At 56.3% G+C, this 25,588-nt stretch overlaps 2 protein-coding genes across 4 annotated transcripts in view; one reads left to right on the forward strand and one right to left on the reverse strand.

Moving 5' to 3' along the window:
• The window catches only part of RXRG (retinoid X receptor gamma), a 136,392-nt gene that overhangs the window by 26,162 nt on the left and 84,642 nt on the right, over positions 1–25,588 (forward strand). The gene's annotated exons all lie outside the window — the stretch shown is intronic.
• On the reverse strand, positions 7,206–17,246 carry LRRC52 (leucine rich repeat containing 52). Its single transcript, XM_070395826.1, has 2 exons — positions 16,625–17,246; positions 7,206–7,531 (listed from the first exon to the last, which is right to left on the reverse strand). Exons 1-2 carry the CDS (start codon positions 17,244–17,246, stop codon positions 7,206–7,208), a joined length of 948 nt encoding a protein of 315 aa, XP_070251927.1.

Below are 25,588 nucleotides of genomic sequence, written 5' to 3' on the forward strand. Positions count from 1 at the left end.
GTACTTATCAATAAGAACCTTAAATGTAAATGGATAAAATGAACCCATCAAAGGACATAGGTAGCTGAATGGATACAAAAACATGATCCAATTATATGCTGTCTACAAGAGACCCACCTCAGAGGAAAAGACTCACACAGGATGAGAGTGAAGGGATGGAATATATTTTTTCCATGCAAATGGAAATGAAAAAAAAGCGGAGATAGCAATATTCATATCTGACAAAATAGACTTCAAAATGAAGGCCATCACAAGAGACAATAAAGGTCACTACATAATACTAAAGAGATTGGTCCAACAAGAGGATGTAAACAGATATGCACCAATATAGGAGCACCTAAATATATATATGTATACAAAAAATGCTTAGAGGACTTTAAGGGAAAGATCCACAGCAGTACAGTCATAGTAGGGGACTTGCTCAAAGTCACAGATCACCAGAGAGATGTAAATTAAAACAACAATAAGGTACCACCTCACACCTGTCAGATGGCTACCATCAACAAATCAACAAATGATAAGTGCTGGCAAGGATGTGGAGAAAAGGGAACCCTAGTTCACTGCTGGTAGGAATGCAGACTGGTGCAGCCATTATGGAAAACAGTACAGAATTTCCTCAAAACATTAAATATGGAAGTGCCAGTTGACCCAGTGATCCCATTTCTAGGAATATATCCTAAGAAACCTGAAACACCAATCAGAAAGAATGTATGCACCCCTATGTTCATAGCAGCACAGTTTACAATAGCTAAGATCTGGTAATAGCCCAAGTGCCCATCAGTAGATGAGTGGATAAAAAAGCTGAGGTACATCTACACCAGGGAATACTATGCAGCAGTAAAAGAGAAAGATCTCTTACCCTTTGGGACAGCACGGAGGGGCCTGGAGCGTATTATCCTAAGTGAAATAAGCCACAGAAAGACATGTGTCACATGATCTCACTCATATGTGGAATCTAATGAACAAAATAAACTGATGAACAAAATAGATCCAGAGACAAGGAAGCAGGGAACAGAGTGCAGAATCTCAGAGGGAAGGTGGGGGAGGGTGGGTGGGTGGGAAGAGCTTAACCGAAGAACTTGTATGCATATATGCACAACCCATGGACACAGACAACAGGGTGGTGAAGGCCTGGTGCAGGGGGCAGGGATGGGCTAGAAGAGGTCAATGGGGGGAAAGCCTGGGCATCTGTAACACAACAATAAAGATTCAAAAAAGATCCGATGCCTGGGCCAGCATCCGGGCCAGTTCTCTCCGAATCTGTGGGTGGCACCTGGGCAGTTGTGTCTGTCCAGCCTCCAGGTGCCTTCCTTGGGCAGCCCAGTCCAGATCGCTGCTCCTCTGAGGCAGGTTCCCAGCCCCTCCCCTGGGGAACTGGCTGTGGTTTGAATTCCTGTGTATTTGGCCTGTTTTTCTGGGGTGTCGACGGCAGTAATGTGTAGGAATCGGCTTTTAACGGGGTCTGGATGTCTTAAGGGCCAAGCCATGCTCCAAAGAGAGAGTTTATTGTTCGAGGCTGCTTGCAGCGGGCCAGGCTGTTCGGGACACCAGGTGTGCCCAGGAATAGAATTTTCCCTGCCCAGGTCACTGGCGCCATCTCAGGGCTGACAGGCTCCCCGGGGACCTAAAGTATTTATAGCTCTTACAGTATTTCTGCAAGGTGAGCTTTGCTGCCAGGGACCTGATGTGGGGCCACTGAGAGTCAGGAGGTGAGGAGCTGGGTGCTGGGTGCTGGGCTTCGGGCTGCTGGGCAAATGCCTCCAGCAGGGAGGGGCAGGCCCCCTTCATGGAGAAGGGGAGGGAGGGAGGGAAGCTGGGGGCACCTGCCCAGGCCTCCTCCTTCACCTTGTCTGCCAAACGCTGCAGAGGAGTCAGCAAAGACCCTTTAAGAACATATTTACTGAGGTGTAAGGTACATACTGTAAGCTTCATCTGTTGTAAGCGGACCAGCCAATGAGACTTGGTGGAGTTACAGGACTGTGCAACCTTTACCACAACCCAGTTTTCGACTATTTCCACCACCCCAGGGAGGTCCTTCCTGCCTGTGGCATCAGCCGCTGCTCCCAGCCCAGATCCAGGCAGCCACAAACTGTCTGGATTACTGTCGCTTCACGACAAGTTTTGCAATTAGTGAGTCTACGTCCTCCAACTTTGTTCTTTCCTTCCTTCCTTCCTTCCTTCCTTCCTTCCTTCCTTCCTTCCTTCCTTCCTTCCTTCTTTCTTTCTTTCTTTCTTTTTTTCTTTTTTTTGTTTTGTTGATCTTCACCCAAGAAGATTTTTTCCTTTGATTTTTAGAGAGAGTGGAAGGGGGGAGGGAGAGAGAGAGAGAAACATCAATGTGAGAGAGGAACTTCGATTGGTTGCCTCCTGCACACACCCAGACTGGGCGGGAGCGAACCTGCAGCCCCGTTACGTTCCCTTTACCGCCAGAGCTGACCGCCAGCATCGCCTCCACGGCTGGCTGCTGTGGAGAACCGATAACCCTTTTATAGTCTTAATGGTCATAGACGATTTGTTTGGCCTTATTTTCTAACGGCCTCGATCAAATCCACAGGCTTTGAATGTGAATCCCAGAAACGAACACCTGTTAGCAACAGAAAAAGGCCAATGGCAGAATCGTGCAAAACCAAAAGTGGGAACACTAATTTTGTTAATTTCCCTAACACGGCAGCTTTTCCTCTGGCCAGAGAGGGAGACCCAGTTGGGAGAGAGAACACGAACCAGGGCGTCCGGAAGGCCTGGTTGCTGACCCTCTCGGTCCTGTCAGGTTGAGCCAGGGGAGGGGCGGTGGTAGCCTCGGAAACCTCGGTGTTCTTTCCCACAGGACAGAGCAGCAATCCGTTCGAGCTGTGGCGGGGCTTAGTGAGTGGCAGTCATCAGCGGCCGAGGCTGTGTTCTGTGGGACCCGGCCCTCTCCTGCAGGCGGCCCGTGCTGGAGGAAGGGTGTACTCTCCCCGCGAGGTGTCCGCAGCCCTGGGTGACCTTGGGGTGACCTCAGCTGTGTAGGCAAAGCTGAGCGGAGGGTCCATGCCACAGGCTACTCAAACCCGCTGCCTGCAGCCCCTTGAATGCAGGCTCACCAGCTGCAGTTCTCACTGCCCCATCGATGGCACCTTAGCTTCACTTCCCCTCGAGGCTCTTCTCTTATTGGACCTAATCTCCTTTACCCTCATTCCCGCTCACCCTTCGTTTAATGGGCTTTGAAGCGTATTTTAAACATGTGTAAGCGGTGTGGGTGGCAAGCACGCGCTTCGTCAGCATCAGTGTGAGGTGCCTCTTGTGCGGCAGGCTTTGTCCTAGGATCAGTGGTCAGCAAACTGCGGCTCTCGAGCCACATGCGGCTCTTTGGCCCCTTGAGTGTGGCTCTTCCTAAGCCTTAGGAGTACTCTAATTAAGTTAATAACAATGTACCTACCAATATAGTTTAAGTTTAAAAAATTTGGCTTTCAAAAGAAGTTTCAATCGTTGTACTGTTGATATTTGGCTCTGTTGACTAACGAGTTTGCCGACCACTGTCCTAGGTGGGAGGGTGCCCTCTCAGAGGAGATGGCACTTCTTACCTTGCAGACCACTGTTCAGTTTATTATCTGTTACATTTGATTCTTGTCTGAGATCACAATAGAGCAGGGTGAGGGGGGCCATGTTGTATGTGTGCGCATGTGTGCATGTGCGTGTGCTCGCACACATGTGTGCAGCGGATTTTGAGGGCCTGTAATTCCAGGCAGAGGGAACAGCCTATGCGAAGGCTCTGCTAACAACAATAGGGTGGCCAGTGAGGCTGGGGCCCAGTGAGCCGTGGGGACCTGGCAGAAGATGTCAGCGAGGCAAAGGGCGAGCAGGGGGAGCGGGGCAGAGCTCTAGGGCCTTGTGGGACATTGTCAGGATTTGGCTTTTCCTGAGCGGTTTCCTGGCTCTGAGTGTCATAGCTGGTTCTCATTACTCTCCCCCTTCCCCCTTCAGCATTGTGCTTTGTGATCCATCCATGTTGCTAAGCATCCATCTAGTCAGTTGCTTGTAACAGCTCCCTTGCACTCTATAAATTTCACCCCCTTCCCAACCCCCGTCACTACACGGATTACCATGGTCGGTCCCCATGTGTGTTCCATTATGGATGCGTGTGATCACGTCTGTGGGCGATACACCCAGAGCTGGTGGGCTCACTGGGTGGCAGGGCAGGCTCTCGCTGGGTGTGACCTACGTCTCGCTAGACCGCTGTCGGGCCGGCTGTGCATGTCCCTCCCGCAGTGCCCTTCCCGTGACCCCACGTCCCTGCCAACACGTGACACTGTCCAGCTGTCATTCGTTGCCAATCTCACAAGTAGAGGTGACATCTACTGCTTTGATTTGCTTTTCTCTGATTACTAAGGAGTGTGAGCACCTGTCTCTGTGCTTGTTGGTTTTGGAGGTTTCTTCTTGGATAAATTGCCCATTCATGTCCTGGGCCAGTTTTTCTATTGGGATTCTTGTATTTTTATTTTTGGTTTTCGGGAGTTTCTTGTATGTTCCGGAAAATTTCCATAGTTGATTTCAGAAGGTTAGGTTTGAGGTGGCCTTCCAGGTAATCAAGTCTAACCACCCCATTTTATGGTTGGGAAAACTGAGGCCCACACAATGAAGTGATTTGGTGAGATCACACGCACAGTGGGAAGCTGAGGCTAGAAGCGAGTCCTCTCCCACTGTCTTGTGTGAAAGAAGTGGGGTCCTTCTCGTGAGGCAGGACTGAGTGTAGGTGATGAGAAGCACTGCCTGGCTGGTCGCCTGTTGTCTGCCTGCTGTGCGGGCACAGGGCCACCTGCCCCGAGACCAGCGCTGCACTCCAGAGGCCCCTGCAGTCCCTGGGGTCCAGGGCGACCATTCTTCCCGCTCACACGCCGCCACTTCACTTCAGCCCGTATCTCCTCATGTTTGACGGGTGTTCCTGAAATGTCAGTGCGATTCACCCAGAGGGCACATGAAACCAGAGGATGGCCCGCCCTCCAGAGGACCGGGCACAGGGCCCCGAATTTCATGCAACACCCCCAGGCCGTTTCCTGGCCACCTGGCTGCCCTCTCCTGTACCGGGGGCGCTCTAGCCTGTCTCCCGCCGAGAGCACGCCCTGCACAAACTTCACTGCACAGAAGTGCTCCGTCCTCGGTGCTGTCCTGGCTCCTCAGCGTAGGGGCCGGACGTGGTTGCTGCCAGGAGGCCTCTTGCCCCTCGGGGACTCAGGCTCAGGGTGCAGCAGATGCAGAAGCAGCAGGCAGTTGGGCAGCCCTCGCTGGGCACTGCCCTTCGGCTCAGGGTGGACACCCCCCGGGAAAGGTGGTTAAAGACACCTCTGGCCGGTGGCAACACCCTAGACCAGCCATCTTTTCCTTACAAACCCACTCATTTTTATCAGCTAAGCACGCACTTGAGTGAGAGGGGTGTAGTCCCACAGAGCTGGGGTGAGAAACGCCTGTCTTCCCTCCCCTCGGGCTTCTCCTCCCAGGACAGAGTACTGAGATCGGCTGGTTTTGTGCATCGCTGAAGGGCACGCTGCCTGTCCCCAGGTGGCTATTCTGCTTCAGGCACCGTCTGTGGATGCCCTGGGCGACAAGGAGGAGGTGCCCTTCCCCCCTGCCGTCTGTGTCCCTTCTCACTCCCCATGTGGGCAACAGCTCAGGGGGTTCCCAGCCTCAGCGACTGTGCTTTGCCACCTGATGTCCGTGTCAGCATGTGGGTGCTGCCTTGGCTCCTGCCCACTGCTCCCACCTCCCCTTCCCGGTCACTCGTAGAGTTGTGTCCACTGTCCGTCCGATGAAACGCTGACATTCATGCACTTCTGCTCCTACTGCCCCTGCACCCCCCCCCCCCCAGCACTGCAGTAAGGCTGGTCACCTTGTTTCCTGTCCCCCCGACAGCCACAGGAGCTTTAGAACCCACGTAGGTCCTGCGATTCTCCCGCCTGGAGCTCTCGGTGTGGGGTCCGCAGGGAAAGTGCAGGCTCCCGCCCTGGTGGGCAGGACACAGACTTGTCTTCCTGGCACCCGGACTGTGTTTGCCGGCTGTAAGGTTGGGGCCATGGGAAATGGGATGCAAGTGACACATCAATTCCAGGCCCAGGCAGCTAAGAGCTGTGTGCCCGCGACACCCCACTCCCTGCAGGGAACCCCAGGACTGTGGTCCAGGGGCTGTAGCTATGGGAGGGAAGAGGGCTGCCCCCCACACTGGACTCCACCCGTGAGAGGAAGTCTTCGTTGTGCTGAGCCAATGACACCGGGTTTATCTGCTACTGCACAGCCTGTCCTAGCCCTGAGTGACGGGTGCATCTGAGGCCCTGCAGGGTCCCCCCTCCCTTCCCTCTGACACAGTCTCTCTTCCTTCCCTTCGCCTGGACCCCTCTCTCACGGCGTCAGCCAAGGCTGCCCACAGCTCCCTGGGCCCTCTGCTAGCCTTTCAGGAACCACAGCCACTCTTGGCGCACAGAGCCCGGGCGTGGGGGGCAGGCAGCCTGGATTCTGCCCTGTGCTGCCTCCCTTCAGCTGTGTGAACCTGAGCTGGTCACTTAGCCCCTCTGAGCTCCAGGAGAACAAGGCTGGCAATGACCACCCGACCTGGCTGCAGAGGGCTGGGCGGGAGAACGTGTATGTGCGCCTCCCTCCTCTGCTCTGTGCTAGGCTCACACGACAGCTGCTGGTTATGTCGCTAGACATCTCTGGGGCGGAGGAGGGGGTGGGTTGCGGGGGCAGCTTCCTGTGGCTTCGGGTGGCTTTGCGGCTGCCTGGCCGGCCTCGATCAGGTGCTGGACCTGCCCAGGCCTCACTGCCACTGTGAGCTCCTGTGAACACCATGGGGCCACTGTGATCATCACGGGAGGGAGCGTGGAGGCGCCCGCGGGAGAATTTCTTAGTGTCAGCGCTTGTCACTGTGTCTGGTATTTTTCTCCCCTTGATTCATTTTATGCTGGACCCCCCTCAATTGCTTACCCTCGGAGGGCTCATCTTCATCCTGTGCTCCCTGCCTCTCCCTCCACGGAGGGGGACTGGGTGCTCATTAGACACCAGCTGCCTGCTTTGGTGCGACTCCCTCAGTCCTGGGATGCTGCACCTGTTTCCAGACTTTTTTGCCATAAAAACTTTATTTTACTAATAGGCTCCAGCCTCTACGACAGCTCCACAGGAGTGGGGGTGGGAGCGGGGTGGGGGGGGCCTGGGAGGGCAGGCCTGAGAGTGGCCCCTGGCGCCTAGATCAGCTGAGGGAAGCCGTCCTGGCCCGAGTCCGACCTTCTTTGGAAAATGCGCCTGCTGACCTCCACGGGCTGCCCGTGCTCGTCCTCGTCCTCCGCGTCGCTCGACTTGCGCCGGGCGTTCTGGTAGACCACGGCGCACACGCCTGTGAGCCAGGCGGCCACGGTGCCCGCCGAGAAGATGCAGAAGCCGATGAGCAGCAGGAAGATGTAGTCCTGCCGGTCCAGGTGGGTGATGCACATGTACCGCAGCGGGTTCCCCACCTGTGTGATGGGCCAGCCGGCCAGCTCTGTGGGCTCCACGCACGTGGCGTTCTGATCATCTGAAGGAGAAGCACAGCAGGACATGGTGAATGGCGGAACCCCCGGCGTCCCGAGGTCAAAGGGCACCTGGAGAGGCGGCCTGGAGCCTGGCTACTCAGGGTGTGGGCTGGGGGCATCACCTGGGCTTCATCAGAATGCAGCATCTCAGGCCCCGCCCAGCTCTCCTGGGTCAGAGTCTGCAGCGTCATGAGACCCCAGGGGCTCTGTGGCATGAAGTTGGAGAAGCGTGGAGCCCAGGACCGCCTCCTGCCCCAGCTTAGCTTCCTTCGGGTCACCTCCAAAAATGGGCTTTGCTTCCAACAGTTTTCAGAGATCCAGACACCACAACAGGAGCGGGAGGGTTTGGAAACCTAGCAAGATGGCCATGGAGCGTGGACACTCCACAGCCCACCCTTGTGCTCGCCATCTCCCTCCCTCCCTCCCTCCCTCCCTCCCTCCCGGTGACCCAAGCTGTGTTTTTCTCTGCACTTGTGCCTGAGCCCAGCCAGGACCACAGAGGCCACCCCAGGCATCACACGCCACTAGTCTCAACGCTCTGGGACCAGATTCCCGGGAAGCCTCCCCAGCAGGGAGGAACCAGTGGGGAGAGAGCTGTCCGGGGAAGCATCACCGGCTGGTCACATGGTCCACACGCGTCTTCAGTCCTTTTTAGCAGCTGACTCTGCGGCCCGGCTCCTTCCCTGAGCACCTCCCACATCAGCCCCGTGGACTTCAGAATAAAACAGGAAAAGAGGCTCTGCAGCCAGCGAGCCCAGGGTTCAAGTGCAGACTGTCACGCACGAATTTTGTACACATGGCGGGTGCCCGTTCTCCCCCTGAATCCCAGCCTCATCGTAGACGTGCAGAGAATGACACTCTTCTCAGAGCCCTGGGGAGGGTGAGCTGCGGGGTGTGGGTGGGGGTGTGGGGACAAGCTGCTGAATGAACTGCAGGCATCACACCATGGGGCTTACACTCAGCGTGGGACCAGGGCTGGAATTAGCAAAGCTCAAAGCCGAGCAGCGAAGATTGACCAAGTTCTGACGACATGCTAAGCGATGCCCAAGTGCTCTCTCACGGAATTCTTAGAACCACCCGCATGCGGAATGTTATCCTCCTCCTTCACCCAGAAGGAAACAGACACAGAGCTGGTGTGCATCTGGAAGGTTCTAGATACCCCAGGATCCAGGCAGCATGGGGAGATGAGAACATCTCACTGAGCGATCGCAGCGTGTTCTGCAGAAGTGGGAGCCTCAGAGCTGGTGCGGAGAGCAGCTCCCCCTAAACTCAGGGTGGGACTCCAGACCCTGTAGGGCGTGGAGCTCCTCGCTCAGGAAGGGAGGGGAATTGGGTTTGTGTTAGAGTGAGAAGCAGGAGAAGGCGAGAAAGGAACCGTGACAAGCTGATGGGGACCCGGCAGCGGGCGGGGTGGCAGGAGAGAGCGGCCAGGCCGAGGCTAGGTCCTGTTCGAGCTGGACGCTGTCCCTGCACGTGGCCGCTGGACCCTGCACCTCCAGGGACACTGTGTCACCTCCAGGAGGGCCTCCCGTGGGTGTGTGGGGAGGGCTCCTCTGGGAGGGGATGCCGGCAAGGTGTCTGTGACAGAGGGGAGGAGAGGAAGGAAGGGAGCCCCTCTCTAGTCTGAGTGTGGACACCTGGGGCGCCCTCCCCAAGGTGAGCTGGCAGGAGAGGGCAGGGGCGGGTCCAGGGCCTCCCTCCAGGTTGCCGTCAGGGGCAGACACAGTGCTCTGCACCTCATGGTCAGCCCAGTCGGACGGGGCTCTGGGAGGCCCGGGGTGTGGTGGGCAAGGCGGGCGAGGCTCCTCGGGAATTCTGGCAGGAGGGCTGTCACTTGCCCGGGAACATGCAGACACAACATGGGAACACGCAGAGATGTGCCTGAGAAGGAAACGTGGGATTCGAGGGTCTGGGTGTGTTTGGGGGGGTTTATCGAATTCTATTTTTAAAAAGAGTTGGCTTTCAAATTGGGGCTCGGGCTGCAGAGAGACTAAACATGAAGCACTCATTGCCCCACTTGGAGTGCCACCTTGAAAGGAGCCCTTAGGCAGCGATTTCCCGGCTGCTCTTAGTGAGGGTGTGGGGGGCCCTGAGGAGGGCGCCTGGGGTTTTTCTACCGACTTTCTCTCCCCGCCTTCCCTGTCCCTGGGAGGTGCCAGCCGTCCCCCCAGCAGGCCCCTATGCCCACTTTCCCCAGGTTCCCAACAGTGGTCCCCTTCCCACACGCCCGGGATTTCCCTGCCGCAAGCACAGCTGTGCCCAGGGCTCTGGCTCAGAGCCTCCTCCTCCCCTGCGGCCTCGGATCCCCTCGGGCACCTGGCCCGGCCCTGAGCCCGGAGCACCTGCCCTTTCCGCCTTCCCGCCTTCTCAGCACTTCCAGCTGCAGCCCCCTCTGTGCCTCCTGCCCCCTCAGGGCCTCCTGCCCCCTCAGGGCCTCCTGCCCCCTCTGTGCCTCCTGCCCCCTCAGGGCCTCCTGCCCCCTCCGTGCCTCCTGCCCCCTCAGGGCCTCCTGCCCCCTCAGGGCCTCCTGCCCCCTCTGTGCCTCCTGCCCCCTCAGGGCCTCCTGCCCCCTCAGGGCCTCCTGCCCCGCCATTGCTCTCGCCCACCCAGAGTTGCCTTACACCTTTCCGTCCGCTTCCAGCGCCTGCCCCCAAGTTTATGATCAGTTCCTCTCTGTCCTCTAAGGTCGAGTGTAAATGCACTCACTCAGGAGCCTTTCCCCATCGCTCAGAGGACACACTGTCCCCACCGCTGCCCACCTGCAGCATTTCTTCCTGTCACCCCAATCGCCCCGTTGCGTGATGGCCATTCACCAGGAAAGGGTGCATTGTTCCCTACTCCACAAGCCGACTTTAGCTCCTGTAACCCGTGTCTGATCATTATCCTTCCTGTTAATAGGAACTGCCATTCATTGAGAGAATTAGTTGATTTTTAAATACTTGGGGGATTCGATAGTAATATTTCTGTTATTGAGTTCTAGTTTAATTCTACTGCGGCCAGAGACATACTCTCTAGGATTTCAAGCCTTTGGAATTGATTGAGAATTTGCTTTATGGCTGAGGAAAGTCAGTTTCAGTGCATTTGGCATGTGTCCTGAAAACATGTTCTGTCTTTATTAGGTACATTGTTGCACGGATGTAGGTTGTGGTTTTACAGACTCTTCTATATCGTCACCAACTTTTGATCTTTTCTGACTTGTATGGACTTTACTGGCTTTTCAGAACTGTCCTCTCTGAGCTGCTATTAGTCGATTAGTTGTGCATTCGTTATTGAGAGAAGTGCGGTCATCAAACCTGTGAAGCAGGAGGTCGCGGTTCGATTCCCGTCAGGGCACATGCCCAGGTTGTGGGCTCGATCCCCGCTGGGCTTGTGCAGGAGACAGTCAATCAATGATTCTCATCATCGATGTCTCTCTCTCTCTCTCCCCTCTCCCTTCCTCTGTAAAATCAGTAAAAAATATTAAAAAATAATAAAGTCACTAGTTAAGTGAGCACTTGTCGACTTCTCCATATGGTTCTGCTTAGTTTAGCTTTACGAATTTTCAAGCTAAGTTATTAGATGCAGGAAGTTACACCTGACATCTCTTCCTGGGACAGCTACCCTTTCTCACTGAACTTTTCCTCATCATCTCAAGTTCTTGCCTTACGGTCTCCTGTGTTTGGTGACATTAGAGGGCCGTATGGAGTCTCTTCGGCCAGGCTCCCCCTTGTGTGTCCTTTCCCACGTTCCTACATTTAAGGTATAGTTTTGTGAGCAGCACGGAGCTGGATTTTGCTTTTCACCCAGTCTAGCGAACCATGCATTTGAATCAGCCCATTAGCATTTCTGTTTGTTTCTGTTCACCCTACTTATTTGTGTACCTCTCCCTCCACTTTGTTGCTTTCTGTTGTGTCATGTCATTTCCTTTTCTTTAATTACCCATCCTTCCCCTCGTCTGGTGTGATGAAGTAGAGGCTATAGAGCCAGCTGCCGGCCTGGCGTGCCTGACGTGTAGTTAGTTTTACGAACTAACCCCTGTCACCCCACGGGCAATTGTAATTATTCCCAGGCTGCAGAGTGAATACATCGTTTGTAAAGATCCCCTCTCTGGCTCGCCTGATCTCCTTGCCTCTGACCAAGAGCTACCAGGCACCGTGTGCACATGTGCGCTGCACGACTCCCGGCCTGTTCACGGCACACAGGTGACCGGGCCCCATGCAGTCCCTCGCTCCGCCCCATTCCACGGGCCAGGGCATTCGCCCCAGTTAAAGGTCCCAGGTGTAATTACAGGCGTCATTAATGTTTAAATTCTTCCTGCAAATAGTTCCTAAGGAGACATAACCCACCCCTCGTTTACTTCCACACGTAGCACGCTGCTCACAGGTGGGAGCCTGTGCCAGGAAGCAAGAGTTTCTGGGCTCAGAGCCACAGCTGCTCGTGCAGGCGCCCAGGGAGCGCCCTCCCAGAAATCCAGCCTGAACCCCATGGATCCGAGAGGAACTGCTTCTTCCCTGGTCTGTAGAAGGGACCGTGGCTCAGCATACATTGCCTGCTCCCCAGAAAGTCACCACAGCCCTTCGTGGCTGGTCCCCTGGCCCTTTGCAGCTGCTCCCACATGCTGCTGGGCCACCTCCGCACGGGGAGCTCTTCCCCCAGAGGGAGACGAGGAGGCCCGATGGCTGCTTTGGCCCACCGTCCACTGCTGCCCTGCAGGCCTGAGTACATGGGAACCCGAAGGGCTGTGCCTGGAGGCCTGGCCTTTCTGAGCTCCCAGGAACCTAGGTCACCTGCTCAGGGATCCCACCGGGACTGAGTCCGGGAGAATCACCAGGACCCTTCCGGAACCGCACTGGCCCCCCATCGTTTCTTGGATTTTCTGGATGGCGTAGGGCAGCCGTGGGCAAACTACTGCCTGCGGGCCGGATCCGGCCCGTTTGAAATGAATAAAACTTTAAAAAATAAGACCGTACCCTTTTATGTAATGATGTTTACTTTGAATTTATATTAGTTCACACAAACACTCCATCCATGCTTTTGTTCCGGCCCTCCGGTCCAGTTTAAGAACCCATTGTGGCCCTTGAGTCAAAAAGTTTACCCACCCCTGGCATAGGGTCATCAACTCAGCTGTGCCTTCAGCCCTTCACTGCCCTCCTGAGGTGGTCCCAGGCTGACAGCTGGAGGGAGCCAGGCCAGGTGCTAGTGAGAAGGTGGGGGCCATGCTGGCGGAGCACTCGCCAGCCAGGAGTGCCTGCTCCCGGCTCCCCGGCTCCCCGGCTCCCCGGCTCCCCACCAGTCTGCCCACTGCAATCCCCGATGGAGGAGATTATCAGCGGAGAGTGCGGGGACCTGAATTCATTCTGGAAATCTACGTTTTGGCAAGTCATGGGTGACTTTCTACTTTCTGGGTTGAAATGGGGCTGTTGTCCAACGACAGCAGCCCTGAATGCAGGACTAAGATGTTCTCTGCTCAGACGCCCTCAAATGACTTGGACCCAAAGCAGCCAGGCCCGAGCCATCTGCCCCCCTGCCGACGTCCCAGGGGGCTCCGCCCAGCCTCTTGGCACTGCTGCCCAGACCTCACACCAGCAGGACTGCCCAGGACCACGACTGAGAGCCGACACAGGGCCCCTGTCCTGAAACTGTCCCCTCTCCCCCCTGGTACCTGCCCCTTCTGCGTTCTCACTGTTTCTGACTGTCCCCCGTCACATCGCAAACGCCCCATGAGGCAGGCGTTTCGTAACATCATCAACCACTAACATCGCAGCGCAGGTCATGTTGGAGCAGCCGTTGAGGGTCTGGAATACAGGCCATGGTCACAGGGTCCTCAGAACGTGGCCGAGGCGCACCTGTGCCCCCAGCTCTCTGGTCAGACTCTCTGGACTTGGGGTTCCTGGCTCGTTAGAGCTTGAGAACTGCTGGTTAAGCAGGCCAGGCCTGGGAGGAAAGTCGGGGGCCTGTGGGCAGGGGTTGGAGGCGTCGTTCTGGTCAAGTAGAGGCAGGAAGACAGGAGGTCCCCCGGGAGGGAAGTCTTAGAGGCTGCCTGCTTCGAGATCACACCCCTTAACTGTGTGACCAGGGCCTCATCTCTATGGACACCCCCCTTGGCACCGCCCCACCGAGGCACAGCTGGGACCCTGTCTGCTGACCACAAGCTCCCCCTCACTTCCTCCAAGGGCATCTTCTCTCTGTTTCGGTCCTTGGGCTGCCAGCCGGAAGGGGCCTTAGTGAGTGTCTCACCCGGCTCCCCTATCCGGGGCACAGAGGGACTTGGAGACTCAGAGGGGCCTCGGCCCGAGCCACCCGGGCAGCGCGGGCACCAGGACCGTGCTCTGGCTGTGTTTTCTCTCACTGTGTCCTTAGACTGTCTCATTAAAGACAGGAATTGTGCCTTCATACTCTGTGATAAAGGACCCCAACAGCTTGGCCACATAGTGAACATACATCCAGAGCGTGAGCTGAGTGGACTGTGGGCTGCCCCATGGCAGTGGCGGAGTGTTGAACTTGGATGTCGGGAGAGCTCCATGCTGTGAGGAGCTGGATTCTTTAAAAAAAAAAAATTTATTGATTTTTTACAGAGAGGAAGGGAGAGGGATAGAGAGTTAGAAACATCAATGAGAGAGAAACATCGATCAGCTGCCTCCTGCACACCCCCTACTGGGGATGTGCCCGCAACCAAGGTACATGCCCTTGACCGGAATCGAACCTGGGACCCTTCAGTCTGCAGGCCGACACTCTATCTATCCACTGAGCCAAACTGGCCAGGGCGAGGAGCTGGGTTCTTAAGCAGCCTGTATTCAGAGGTGGCCTGACCAGTGTGGTAGCCACTAGCCATTCCCGTGGCCGTTTAGATGTATTGAAATGAAGTAAAATGGGGAATTCAGTTTCTCAGTTGCACTGGCCATATTTCAAGAGCGCAGTGGCCCCACATGGCCCCTGGACTGGACAGCTCGGATCTAGATGGTCTCCACTGGGCAGCGCTGGACCGGACCTTGGGGTGGCAAGGCAGGGGATGCGGAGGCCGGGTCCTTCTGCCCAGGAGCGTAGCATCACGTGCGTTTCTGAGAGCATCCCCAGGGGCTCCGACCCGTCCCGCGAGGGAGCGCTGTCCCTCAGAGCTCAGTGGCCCTCCCGCCTTCCAGTAGCAGCAGCGACTAGAAAATTGGAGTCCGGTAGGAGCTGTCCTCTTTGCTGGCCTCGGTGGGTCTGTTCTACCTGCGAGAGCGCCCGGCAGCCGGCACAGGACCGCGCACCTCCACTGCTGGGGTGTGCGGGCTCCGAAGTGAGTCCTGAACTCCGAGAAATGATGGTTGTCAGTGCATCTGGTGACTAACTCATCGGAGGGTTTCTTTAGGAAAGACCTTTGGTAATAGCATCAAAGTTTCGATATTCCTACTCAGTGAGTTATCCTGAAGTCTGAAGAGTGGAGCGCCCTCTACAGCCGCTCTGGGGGGCGATCTTAGCCGACAGGTGACCTGGGAAAGACTCACGGTTGCCCTGCCTGGCGCCTTTTGCTTTAGGGCCTCTCCATTCTTCCCTGGACCCCGACTTCCTTCAAGGTTCCAGGGTAAGCTCAGCTAATTGGATTTCCCAGGAATTCCCTCCTCCCGCTCAGAGAGCTGGTAAAGGTTTAGGACACTTGTATCATTTGGGCCAGAAGTTCATGTAGTTTTGTAGGGTCCTCTTCTAGGTCAGGGCACTTTGGGGACTTAGAAGGGTGAATCTGAAATGGCTAATTTCAGCCCCGTGGGAGCAGGGGAGGCGGAGATCCTGGGGGAGAGGTATTGCTCGGTTCTCTCCACATCCCCAGCTCACACCAGATGGGTGACTCTTTCTCCCCGGGCCGTGTCTGCCCACAGTGGGGCTGCCCTCCTTGCTCTCGTCCATAGAAAGCCACCTGCGTGTCCACACCTGTTTCTGGAGGCGGGGCTTGTCTTTAGGTGAAGATTCAGTTCCAGACTCAGCAACAGCCACCTGGCTCTGCTGGCCACGCCCCAGTCCCATGGCCCAGGCTGAGGCCAAGCCTTGATCTGGGCTTAGGTTTTGTTCTCAGGGTCTGAACTCCTGTGTCCATAACTTGCCCAATAGCCCAGCTCAGTCCTAGGTAGGTTGGGCTGAAAGATGAGGGAGGAAGCACGGGGGAGCCCAGGGGCCATGGCAGGAGGGTGGGGACAGTGGATAGAAATCTACCAGATGAGACTTGGGAATCTGCCTGTGACATTGACACCTCCCTGCTGGGATGGTGGCACGCGTGGCCCATTCTCCCAATTCAGGCCGTCCCCGTCTGCCTTACGAGGGGAGCACCTTGAAGACAAAGGCGCTATCTTATCAAAGTCTGTCCCCGGCCTTGCCCTCTCCCTCTCTCCCTGTCCAGGTGCTCATGTGCCCCCTCCTTGCCTATCAAACTTCCCCCTCTATACATCGGACTTTCTACTGCCTGTGAGTGACTGAGGGCACTTAGATCCCCAAACAGCGGGTCACTGAGCCTAAATAGTTCCCGGTGGAATACAGTGTCCCTGTATTACTTTGCCCTACTGGTCCTTTATCATTTCCACACACTGCTTCATGGTGTCACGACACCTCTATGTTTGGTGACATTATTGTCCCCACTTTATGGATCAGGAAACTGAGGCTCAGAGAAATTGAGTTTCCCAAGGGCAGCTAATGGGCAAGTGCTGAGTTTGGGACTAGAACTCAGCTCTTTGAATTCCTTATTGCCTCTCCAGTCAACTCAAGGATGGCCCTGCAGAGCAGTAAGAATGCTTCCAATCAGCTTCACCCTGATGGCCCTCCCATCCTGACCGGCTCGTTTTCTATTACATCATTATTATTTTAAAATATTTTTTTATTGATTTCAGAGAGAGGGAGTGAGAGAGATAGAGACATCGATGAGAGAGAAATATCCATCAGCTGCCTCCTGCATGCCCCCTACTGGGGATCCATCCCGCAACCCAGGCATGTGCCCTGACCGGGAATCGAACCTGTGATCTCCTGGTGCATGGGACGACACTCAACCACTGAGCCACACCGGCCAGGCCTGGACATCTTATGACTTCCCTTTTCTAGAACCCATGGGTCCGACGCCAGCACATCCTCCCCCACACCCAGCACGTCCTCACCTGGGTGGTTCAGATGGGTCACGATTAAGTAGATGGTGAAGTCCAGGAAGGAGCAGTTGCACTTCCAGGGGTTCCCGCTCAGGTACAGGGTCTGCAGGGTGAGGAGGTTTTGGAAGGCACTGTGGTCCAAGGTCTGCAAGCCGGTGTTCCTGAGGTCCAGGTGCCTCAGAGAGCTGGTGTTGGCAAAGGTGTACTTATTCAGAGCGAGCAGGTGAGGGTTGTTGGAGATGTTCAGCTGCACCAGGTTGCTGAGCATGGAGAAGCTGTACGGGGAGACCCAGCTCAGGTTGTTGGAGCTGAGGTCCAGGTAGAGGAGCCTGAAGACCCCGATGAAGGTGTAATCCATCACCTCGCTGATCAGGTTGTCCCGACAGTCCAAGTAGACGAGGTCGCTGAGGAGGCCTAGATTCATGGCTGGCAAATAGGTGATGCTGTTGTTGTTCAGGAAGAGCCGCCGGGTGTTCAGGGGGATGTCAGGGGGGTACTCCGTCAACTGGGTCCCCGTGCAGATCACCTCCTCGGCTTGACACTGACAACTAGGTGGACACTTGGACCCCGACACCAGTCCCATTCCAAAGGAAAAGAGTAACCACCTGGGCCCAGGGCCTGAAGCAGGGGACATAGTAGGCAGCCACGCGTGACTGCTCTCTCCTTCCACCTCCCGGGACAGGCCGGCTGTCCCTCCGAAGGCTGCGGAGGGGCGGGCGGGGGAGGGGCGCCGGAAAGAACTAGCAGTCTAGCTTTGTGCGAAGCGATTTTCCATTACAGGAGAAGCGAACAGAAGCTGAAACTCGAGGCCAGCCCTGCGCTTCCCCGCCCGCCCAGCCAGGTGGCTGGCTCCCAGGCTGCTCCTGGAAGCCTGCCCGAAGAGCTCTGAAAGCTCTCACCCTGGCCCTGTGTCTGCCAGTGAAGGGGAGCCAGGGGGCAGCCACGTGACAATGGGGTGGCCAGTTGACCCCTTTGTGATGTCAGCAGGCTCAGGGGACTGCCTGGCTGAGGAGCAGGCCCTGCCTCTCTGGGGGTATGGGGGGGTTTGTGTGTAAGGGGCTGTCCCTGGGGGTGTGGGGCTGCAGTGTGTGTGTGGTCAGGTTACACTGGGCCCCTAACCCACGGGCCGGGGAGGGAACAGGGAGGTCTCCCGTCCAACTCCCTTCCTTCCTGAGGCGCCTGAAGTGACTTGGGTTCCTCCTCGGAGGGGCTTTCCCTTGGGTCTTGAGAGAGAAGGTGCCATTTTTGGGGGTTTGTCAGTGAAGATGGAGTGGGGGAGCCTCCTTTGAAACGAGCCAGGGCGCCGTCTGACTGCTCTCCTGTTTGCACAGCGCCGCCTGCATTTGCAACATATGGGTGCGCTGGTGTTTTTAAAACCATTTGAACAAGTATGAGCTACTCCCCTTAACACAAAACCCAAATGTATTTTAAAAATCTGAGTGCGTTGATATGAACCATCTCTCAGCGTTTGTATTCTCCTAAGACTTTTAAAATCATGAGTGCGTCTGGCGTGAGCTTATACTCACTACCTACCTGCTGGGTCTTTGGGCCGGATGGAGGGGAGAGCCCCTTAAGGTTAGAATGTGTCATCCACTTAAGAAAATAGGATTTCATTATTTAAAACATTCCAATCGAACTTAGCTGTGATTATTAATAAAGTAATGAAGGCTATATTTAGCCCAGCACGGTGCCTGGCCCCTGGTGGGTAATAAATATTTATTGAGCGGCGGATGCGTGAACGTCTCCGGTGGTTGGTTCTGTCTCCTGCTTCGGTGCCAGGAGAGCCATGAATAAGCCCCGGCGGACAGCGGCCGTGGCCGACGGCTGATTGTTTACTTGCTCAGCATTCCTTGGTGGCCGCCGCGAATTAAGATGATGACTTGGGAGTGTTGACCAAATTGAAAGTGACCTTATTTAAGTGGAAAATGCAAACACTTAAAATAATGACCCAGAGGATCATTGTACTAATTGAAGCCGCGTTCGATTGATTGGGGCTCACCCGCTCCCTATAATTAAAACAAGCTCCTTGCTGGATCTCACATGATTGCCCAGGAGAGAACCTGGCGCAGGACGGCCATGGCGCAGAGTTAATGCCCAGGCCCTGGTTTCCCATGGGCCCGGGGCTGGGGCTGTGGTTAGGTGGCGGGCTGTAGGGATGCTTTCCTCAGCATAGGCTGTCTCCTTTTTTAAAAAAGTTGAATTTGTTGGGGTGATGTTGGTTAATGAAATTATATGGGTTTCAGGGGTACAGTTCTATAAACATCATCTGTATGTTGCGTTGTGTTCACCACCCCAAGCCCAGTCTCCTCCCACACCTCGGGCTGGCTGGGAGGGGTCACTTGCTGTTTTGCTGACTCCCTTGGTTGTGTTTCCTTCGCATGAGAGCTGAGCTCGGCCGGACCTGCCGAGGCGCTGAGATCTCACTGACTCCCACCTCTTCTTTCACGCCCTCTTCCTCTTTCCGCCTCTTCCTTTCTTCATGGGGCCTTTCTCCAGGTCACCCCATCTAATTCCCAGCCCGAGACAGTCGCCCTGGGCTCAGGCTTACCTGTCTGGCCCTATGATTACAAGAGCTTCCGCTTAGCAAGGCCTCGGGTGAGGAAAGCACACCTGTGGTTACTGAGCACACCAGTGGCCGCGGGCCGTCCCGAGGACCGTCTGAACCAATGGCTGCCCTCAGCTGTCCTGTCGCTGAGCGGCTGTGCGTTTGGTCCTGAAGTCTGAACGCCTGGGGTAGTCTCAGCTTTGCCCTTTAGACCAGATCTCGCCAATGTTTCTCATTTTGAAATTTACCTTTCTTTCTTTTTTAAAATCCTCACCGAGGATATTTTTCCATTGATTTTAGAGAGAGCGGAAGAGAGAGGTAAAGACAGAGAGAAACATTGATGTGAGAGAAGCACATCGATTGGTTGCCTCCTGCGTGCAGCCGACCAGGGTCTGGGCCGGGGAAAAGCCTGCAACCAAGGCATGTGCCCTTGACCAGAATTGAACCCAGGACTCTTCAGTCTGCAGGCCTAGGCTCTATCCACTGAGCAACACTTGCTAGGGCTCATTTTGATTCTGAGTAAATGTTTGTTACCTAGAGGATGGGTGGGCCAGTCAGGGGAGAGTAGAGAATGTGCAGAATCTCAGACTCCCTAAGATCTTTCTTCAAGGAACATCTTAGAAGACATATTTCAGGGATCCTGCTTTGGGAGTTTCGGACTGGGCTCCTTGCCCTTGTTCAGTTGCTGAGCAGCTCTGGCCTTTATTTTTCTCATCTCTTATTGAGGGAGCAGACTGGATAATCTCCGATTTTCCTACGACTTCCACATTCCTGCTTGTTGCGAAGGTTTCCGGCCTACCCAGCAGGGGGCGTGTTTCAGGGCCCACCCATCCCGCTACGCACAGCATCATGGCCCACCTGTCAGGTGGCTGCAGATGGAACGTGCCCCCCCCCCGCCCCCCCCTCCCCCCCCCCCCCGCCAGCGGCTCCTGCAGCATCAGCCACAGCTAGGCTGCCCTTGGTGTGGGCGGCTGTTTAGCTGCCCGCCTCAGCCCTAGGCAGTCATGCGACCGGCCTGCCGCCAGCACGGTGGGTGTCGCATGAGCGTGTGGAAGCCCCTGGGTCAGGGCAGTCTCTACCTGAGTCCATCTTGGGCAGGCGCCTACTTTTAGTCACATCTGATGGGGACACTGTCTTCCCAGCTCAGGGATCCTCTCAGACGCCAGCTCTCTCCAGACCCAGAGACAGGTGGGCACAGTGCAGTGCTGTAAGGGGAAAGGGCAGGTGACACAGAGCAAAGGGACCCCCTGTGGAGCAGTGGATGACTGTGCAGTGGGACTTAGAGACCTACTGGGGCCTGGATTTCCTTTCTGTGAACCCAGCCAGTGCTCCCCAGGGCCCCTCCCCAAGTGTAAAGCTCCATCCAGACCAGTCTGTGCAGGGAGGGGACCGAGGCTTGAAGCATCAAGGCCCAAGCCCTGAGGACAGAGACTCAAGTGACGACACGGTGCCTGGCCCAGGGTGAGCCGCCTGTCAGTGTTGGCCAGTGAACACCCCGCAGGTGCAGGGTCATGTGCTAGGGAAATGGATTTGGGCAGACTTATTTCTCATGAGAAAATCAGAAACAAATGCACGTGCCCTTTTATTAAGTTCAAGTTCCAGGTTCACTCACCCTGGCACCCAAGTCCCTGTTGTGCTCTGCTTCCCGGCAGGGGGTGTGGGTTCAGGGACTTGGCTGCAGGGGGCGCTATGGTATCCAGTTCACTCAGACTTTGGATCCCACCGAGTCCTTTCCAGGGATGGGCTGGGGAGCCCCTGACCAAGGTCAATGGGAAGAGAAAAAAGTTCCCAAACATGCGGGAGGCGGTGGCTCTGGGCAGATGTATGGAACTCGATCTGGTGCATCTCCACGCAGCTGGGTCTGTTTCTAGACCAGCTGGTGGGGACTATTTTTGTCTTTTCCCTTCAGGCTGCCTGCATCACTGCCACCGGCTCAGGAGGTCGTCCCCGCCCGAGGGCAGGCCAGAGGGCACCACTCCCACATGCTCCCCCGAGGCCTGTCCCCCACGTGCTCCCCCGAGGCCTGTCCCCCACGTGCTCCCAGGGAGGCCTGTCCCCCACGTGCTCCCCCGAGGCCTGTCCCCCACATGCTCCCCTGAGGTCTGTCCCCCACGTGCTCCCCTGAGGCCTGTCCCCCACATCCTCCCCTGAGGCCTGTCCCCCACATGCTCTCTGGGAGGCCTGTTCCCCACGTGCTCCGCATTAAACTGCCCGGCAGCTCTGCCACCTGGAGCCACCCCAGAGGGTGCCTTGCAACTGAGCCTCGTTTTGAGGGGGTTGGGTCACTACTTCAGCTCATAACAAATCTACGTACTGTACCTGTAGTGGTCACTGTGCCTGAAACTCACTGGGACCCAGTTTGTGATCTGGGAGGACGCTCCTGGCAGCTGCTGGGGTCTCTCACGGGCAGAAGCTGGGATGGAGTCTGAGCTTTGAAATGAGCGGTTTGGGGAGGCGCCCGAGCTCCTCCAGGCAGCGGTTTCCTCTTAGATAGACAGGGACGACGACATTGCTTTTCCAGGGCTATGATCAGGATCGCGTGTGATTGGATGTGAGGCAGTCACGGTCATGAATCGCCCAGGGCCTGGTATGTGATCCTCCCACAAGCCAGTGGGGCACGTGGCGGCCCCCATCTTACAAACGAAGAAGCTGCCCGGGCACCCCTTGCTGAGGTCACGAGCTGGTGGTTGAGGGAGGCAGGAGGTGGCCCAGCCAGTTTTACTCCTGAGCGTGAGCCCGAGTTATTCAGTGCGTCCACCCGCACCCGCGCAGACCCGCCAGGCGAGGACTCCCCCGCCCACACTCCGGGCACCTGGCCTCCAGGCCGAGCAAACCACGGCTGCAGGGTCTGTTCAGCCTGGGGCTCCTGTCCTGCAGGAGGCTCACGACACTTTCCGCTCTAAACTCCTGCCTCCCCTTTGAGATCATCTGTTATTCTCTTCATTTTACAGGCGAGGGATCTAAAAGCAAAAATAACTTGCTAATCTCACTCAAAGAGTGAGTGCGCGGCAGCAGCAGCCGACTCACCGCCGCCTGAGGCGACAGGAGTCCCTGTGTAGCGGCTCCTGGAGGGAGGGCTCCTTCCAAGGGTCTGGAGCATGTGTGTCCATGGCAACCCTGGGCCCCGCACAGCTATCAGAGCCCCTGGGAGCTACGAAGACCCCCCCAGAGCAGGAGTGCCCCCCCCCCCTCCCCACCGCCTACTCCTCAGAGCAATGCTGATGCTAAAGCCCCATCGCAGAAGGCCTTGGGGGGCCTCTCAGGGGACCTACCTTCCCACAGGCTCCTGGGAGGAGGAGGACCGAGGAAACCCAGCCCTGTCTCCTCGGCACCCCTTGTGGACGGGTTTGTAAGAAAACATGTAACGGAGGTAAAAACTTTGAGTGCAACTGCCTCAGGCAGGTGTTAGAGGTCTCTCAGTGACCCGGGCCAGCTTGGCAGGTGACTGGAGACCGAAAAGGAAGGCATTGACCCTGGGCCGGGCTGTGCGGCTGTATGTATGGCTGTTTTCCTTAAAAGGCCGTTAATGTTTGGGCCCGGCCGGCGTGGCTCAGTGGTTGAGCATGGACCTAGGAACCAGGAGGTCACGGTTAGATTCTCGGTCAGGGCACATGCAGGGTTGTGGGCTCAACTCCCAGTAGGGGGCGTGCAGGAGGCAGCTGATCAATGATTCTCTCTCATCCTTGATGTTTCTATATCTCTCTCCCTTCCTCTCTGAAATCAATAAAAATAATAGTAATAAAAACGAATACTGTATATGGTCCCATTCTTTTTTTGTAACTACCAAAGTTTATTTAGCTTAATAAGTTGCAGAGCAAATAATACATGTGTAATATGTGCATTATGTGTGCATATACACATGCATCTATTGCATTCCTCATTTAACCATGTGGAGCTTTGAAAACTTTATCTGTTCCCATTCTTTTAAAATATATATATATATTTTATTGATTTTTTACAAAGAGGAAAGGAGAGGGATAGAGAGTTAGAAACATCGATGAGAGAGAAACATCGATCAGCTGCCTCCTGCACACTCCCTACTGGGGATGTGCCCTCAACCAAGGTACATGCCCTTGACCGGAATCGAACCTGGGACCCTTGAGTCCGCAGGCTGATGCTCTATCTACTGAGCCAAACCGGTTAGGGCTGTTCCCATTTTTAAGGACAGAGGACCAGTATCATTTGGGGGGGGGGGGGAAAGGCCATTAATGTTTGGGAAAGGCTGGTTTCCAGCAATAAATGGCCATTTTTATCACGACTTTCCACAAAGGACGAATGAGAAAATGGGCCGAACCAGGAACTCTGAGGAGGAGGCTCGGGCTCCTGCGGGCCTGGCAGGAGCATAGGTACTTTCAGGGCCAGGCACCGCTGCCCGCTGCCCGCTGCCCACTGCCCACTGCCCACTGCCCGCTGCCCGCTGCCCCCTGTGGGCTCCTTGTAGCACTTCACTTCCTGTGCTCTGAACAGTTACAGGTGGGAGGGGAGCAGGGAGCCCAACTTGCTGACTGTGATGAGCACCGTGGCTCCCACGGGGCCTGCTGCCCGGCCCAGCGCTTGTCCACGAGGGCACCGTGAGGGCACCGTGGCCCGGCACCCCTCCCTCCAACGTCCTTAGGTTGTTAGTCTCAGTCTCAGAGGCGGGATGGCTAATCTGTCCGGGGCCTTCAGCCTCTGCTTCACGGGCCTTGTACCTTCCTCCTGGGGAGCCTGCTCCAAAGCCCCTCCTCCCAACTGCGGGGCTGAGAGGTCAGAGAAGCGCCACTCGAGAGCCCTGGGCCACACGTGCTGCTGTGTCCCTCGGCCACCCCCCGTCCCCCCCTTTTCCCCAGCTCACAGCTGCCGCGCTTCTGTGCAGACACGCACGGCGGTTCTCTCTGAGACAGATTCTTCTGCTGTTGCCCTAGTAACAGAATTATTAAGCCGGTTTCCCGGGAGTGTGTGTGCCTGGTGAGGTAACGTCTGTCACATCCCGCTCCTCATCCACCCCACCCCGGGCCCCAGCCTCTGTGCCTCACATCTAGGCGCCCAGCTCCTCCCTGGACGCTGTGCTCCTGCCCACCCTCCCAGCTCCGCAAGGCCTGTCGTAGGCTCCGAGGCTCTGCACTGGCCAAGGCCCCACCTGCCTGAGCTCCCCGTGGCGGCCGACCATGCCGACGGCCCCCAGTGCGGTGTGCTCCAGCAGGGAGCCTGAGCCCTAACCGAGGGCAGGGATGGAACAGAGCCAGCAGGAGCCTGGCAGGGACTCCAGAGGGCGGAGTGAGGGGCCTGTTGGTGGGAGGCCACACGGGGCCATACGTAAGCCTAAGGGTTTGGAGATCAGATCCCCTGTGAAATTCCCTCTCCCTGGCTTTTAGCAGGTTTCCTTAAATGCAAAGCGAGATAATGATAGTACCGCCTTATTTCTCGGCCCAGGTACAGGCCAGCTTCTAAAGCGCTCAGCTTAGCATCTTTAAACATAAAAATGCACCAAAAATGTGAGCTGGGAGCACGGTGGCAGAGGAGGGGGAGGTGGTGCATGAGACCTGGAGCTGAGGGTGGCTCCTGAGTGGGTGCCAGTCATGCAGGTAGCACCGCCAGGTGCAGAGGGACGGGTTTGTGGGGACAGATGATGCTGTCATCGTGGGCTTGGGGTTTGGCACGTCATAGCTCACGCTAGCCGACTCTCCCTGGGCGCCAGACACCGCGCCACGCAGGTGACCTATGTTACCTCTTTCAGTCCGGTATTAACACATGGCACAGCTGACACACTGCCCACAGTTACCAAGTAGCAGGACTGGGACTTGAACCCAGGTCTCTATGTCTCCCAGGGTTCTTAAATGTCTTTACTGTAGTTGTGAAACCAGTCCTGGGTGTGTGTGTGTGTGTGTGTGTGTGTGTGTGTGTGTGTATGCACACGGGCACATGCTCTTTGCTGCTGAGACGGTCCTTGGGAGCAGGGTCCCTCCTCCGGAGACCCTGTGTGCATATTTGGTCCCTGGATGTGGGGACTTCCTTTATGACACATATTCTCCCAGCTCCTGCTCAGAACACTGGCTGGGTTCTCCCCTGTGCCCTTGGCCTTGTTGCCTCACTCCAAACCGCCCCCCACCCCCTGGGGCCCTTGTCTGGAGGTGGCTTAGCATCTCTGAGCCTCAGCTTCCTCCTCTGAACAACTTAGCAGGGAGGGAGTTGCAGCAGCATCGGAAGAGAGTTGCTGGAGGGGAGGGGCCGGCGCCCAGCCCTGGGCGGGTGTGCTCCGATCCCGGGAGGCCCGATGCCAAGCGGGGGCACGTGCCACGTGATGCAGGCTCCACACGCCTCCCTCAGCCCTGGGAGGCCGCGTCCTTGTCCGCTGTCCTGCTGTGCGGGCTGCTTGCCCACTTCGTGGTGCTTTGGGGATGACATTCTTAACTGTGGAGTCAGCGAAGCCACAGGGGAGAGTTGGCCCTAGC

The sequence above is a fragment of the Myotis yumanensis genome, unplaced genomic scaffold (assembly GCF_028538775.1).
Source record: "Myotis yumanensis isolate MYYU_CA2020_CCGP unplaced genomic scaffold, mMyoYum1.0.hap1 SCAF_17, whole genome shotgun sequence".
NCBI classification, from domain to species: Eukaryota; Metazoa; Chordata; class Mammalia; order Chiroptera; family Vespertilionidae; genus Myotis; species Myotis yumanensis.

Coding starts and splice junctions, on each gene's coding strand:
- LRRC52 (XM_070395826.1), bottom strand. CDS start 17,246: ATGTCCCCTGCTTCAGGCCCTGGGCCCAGGTGGTTACTCTTTTCCTTT. Junction 7,532..16,624: donor GACCCATCTGAACCACCCAG/GTGAGGACGTGC, acceptor CTTCTCCTTCAG/ATGATCAGAACGCCACGTGC.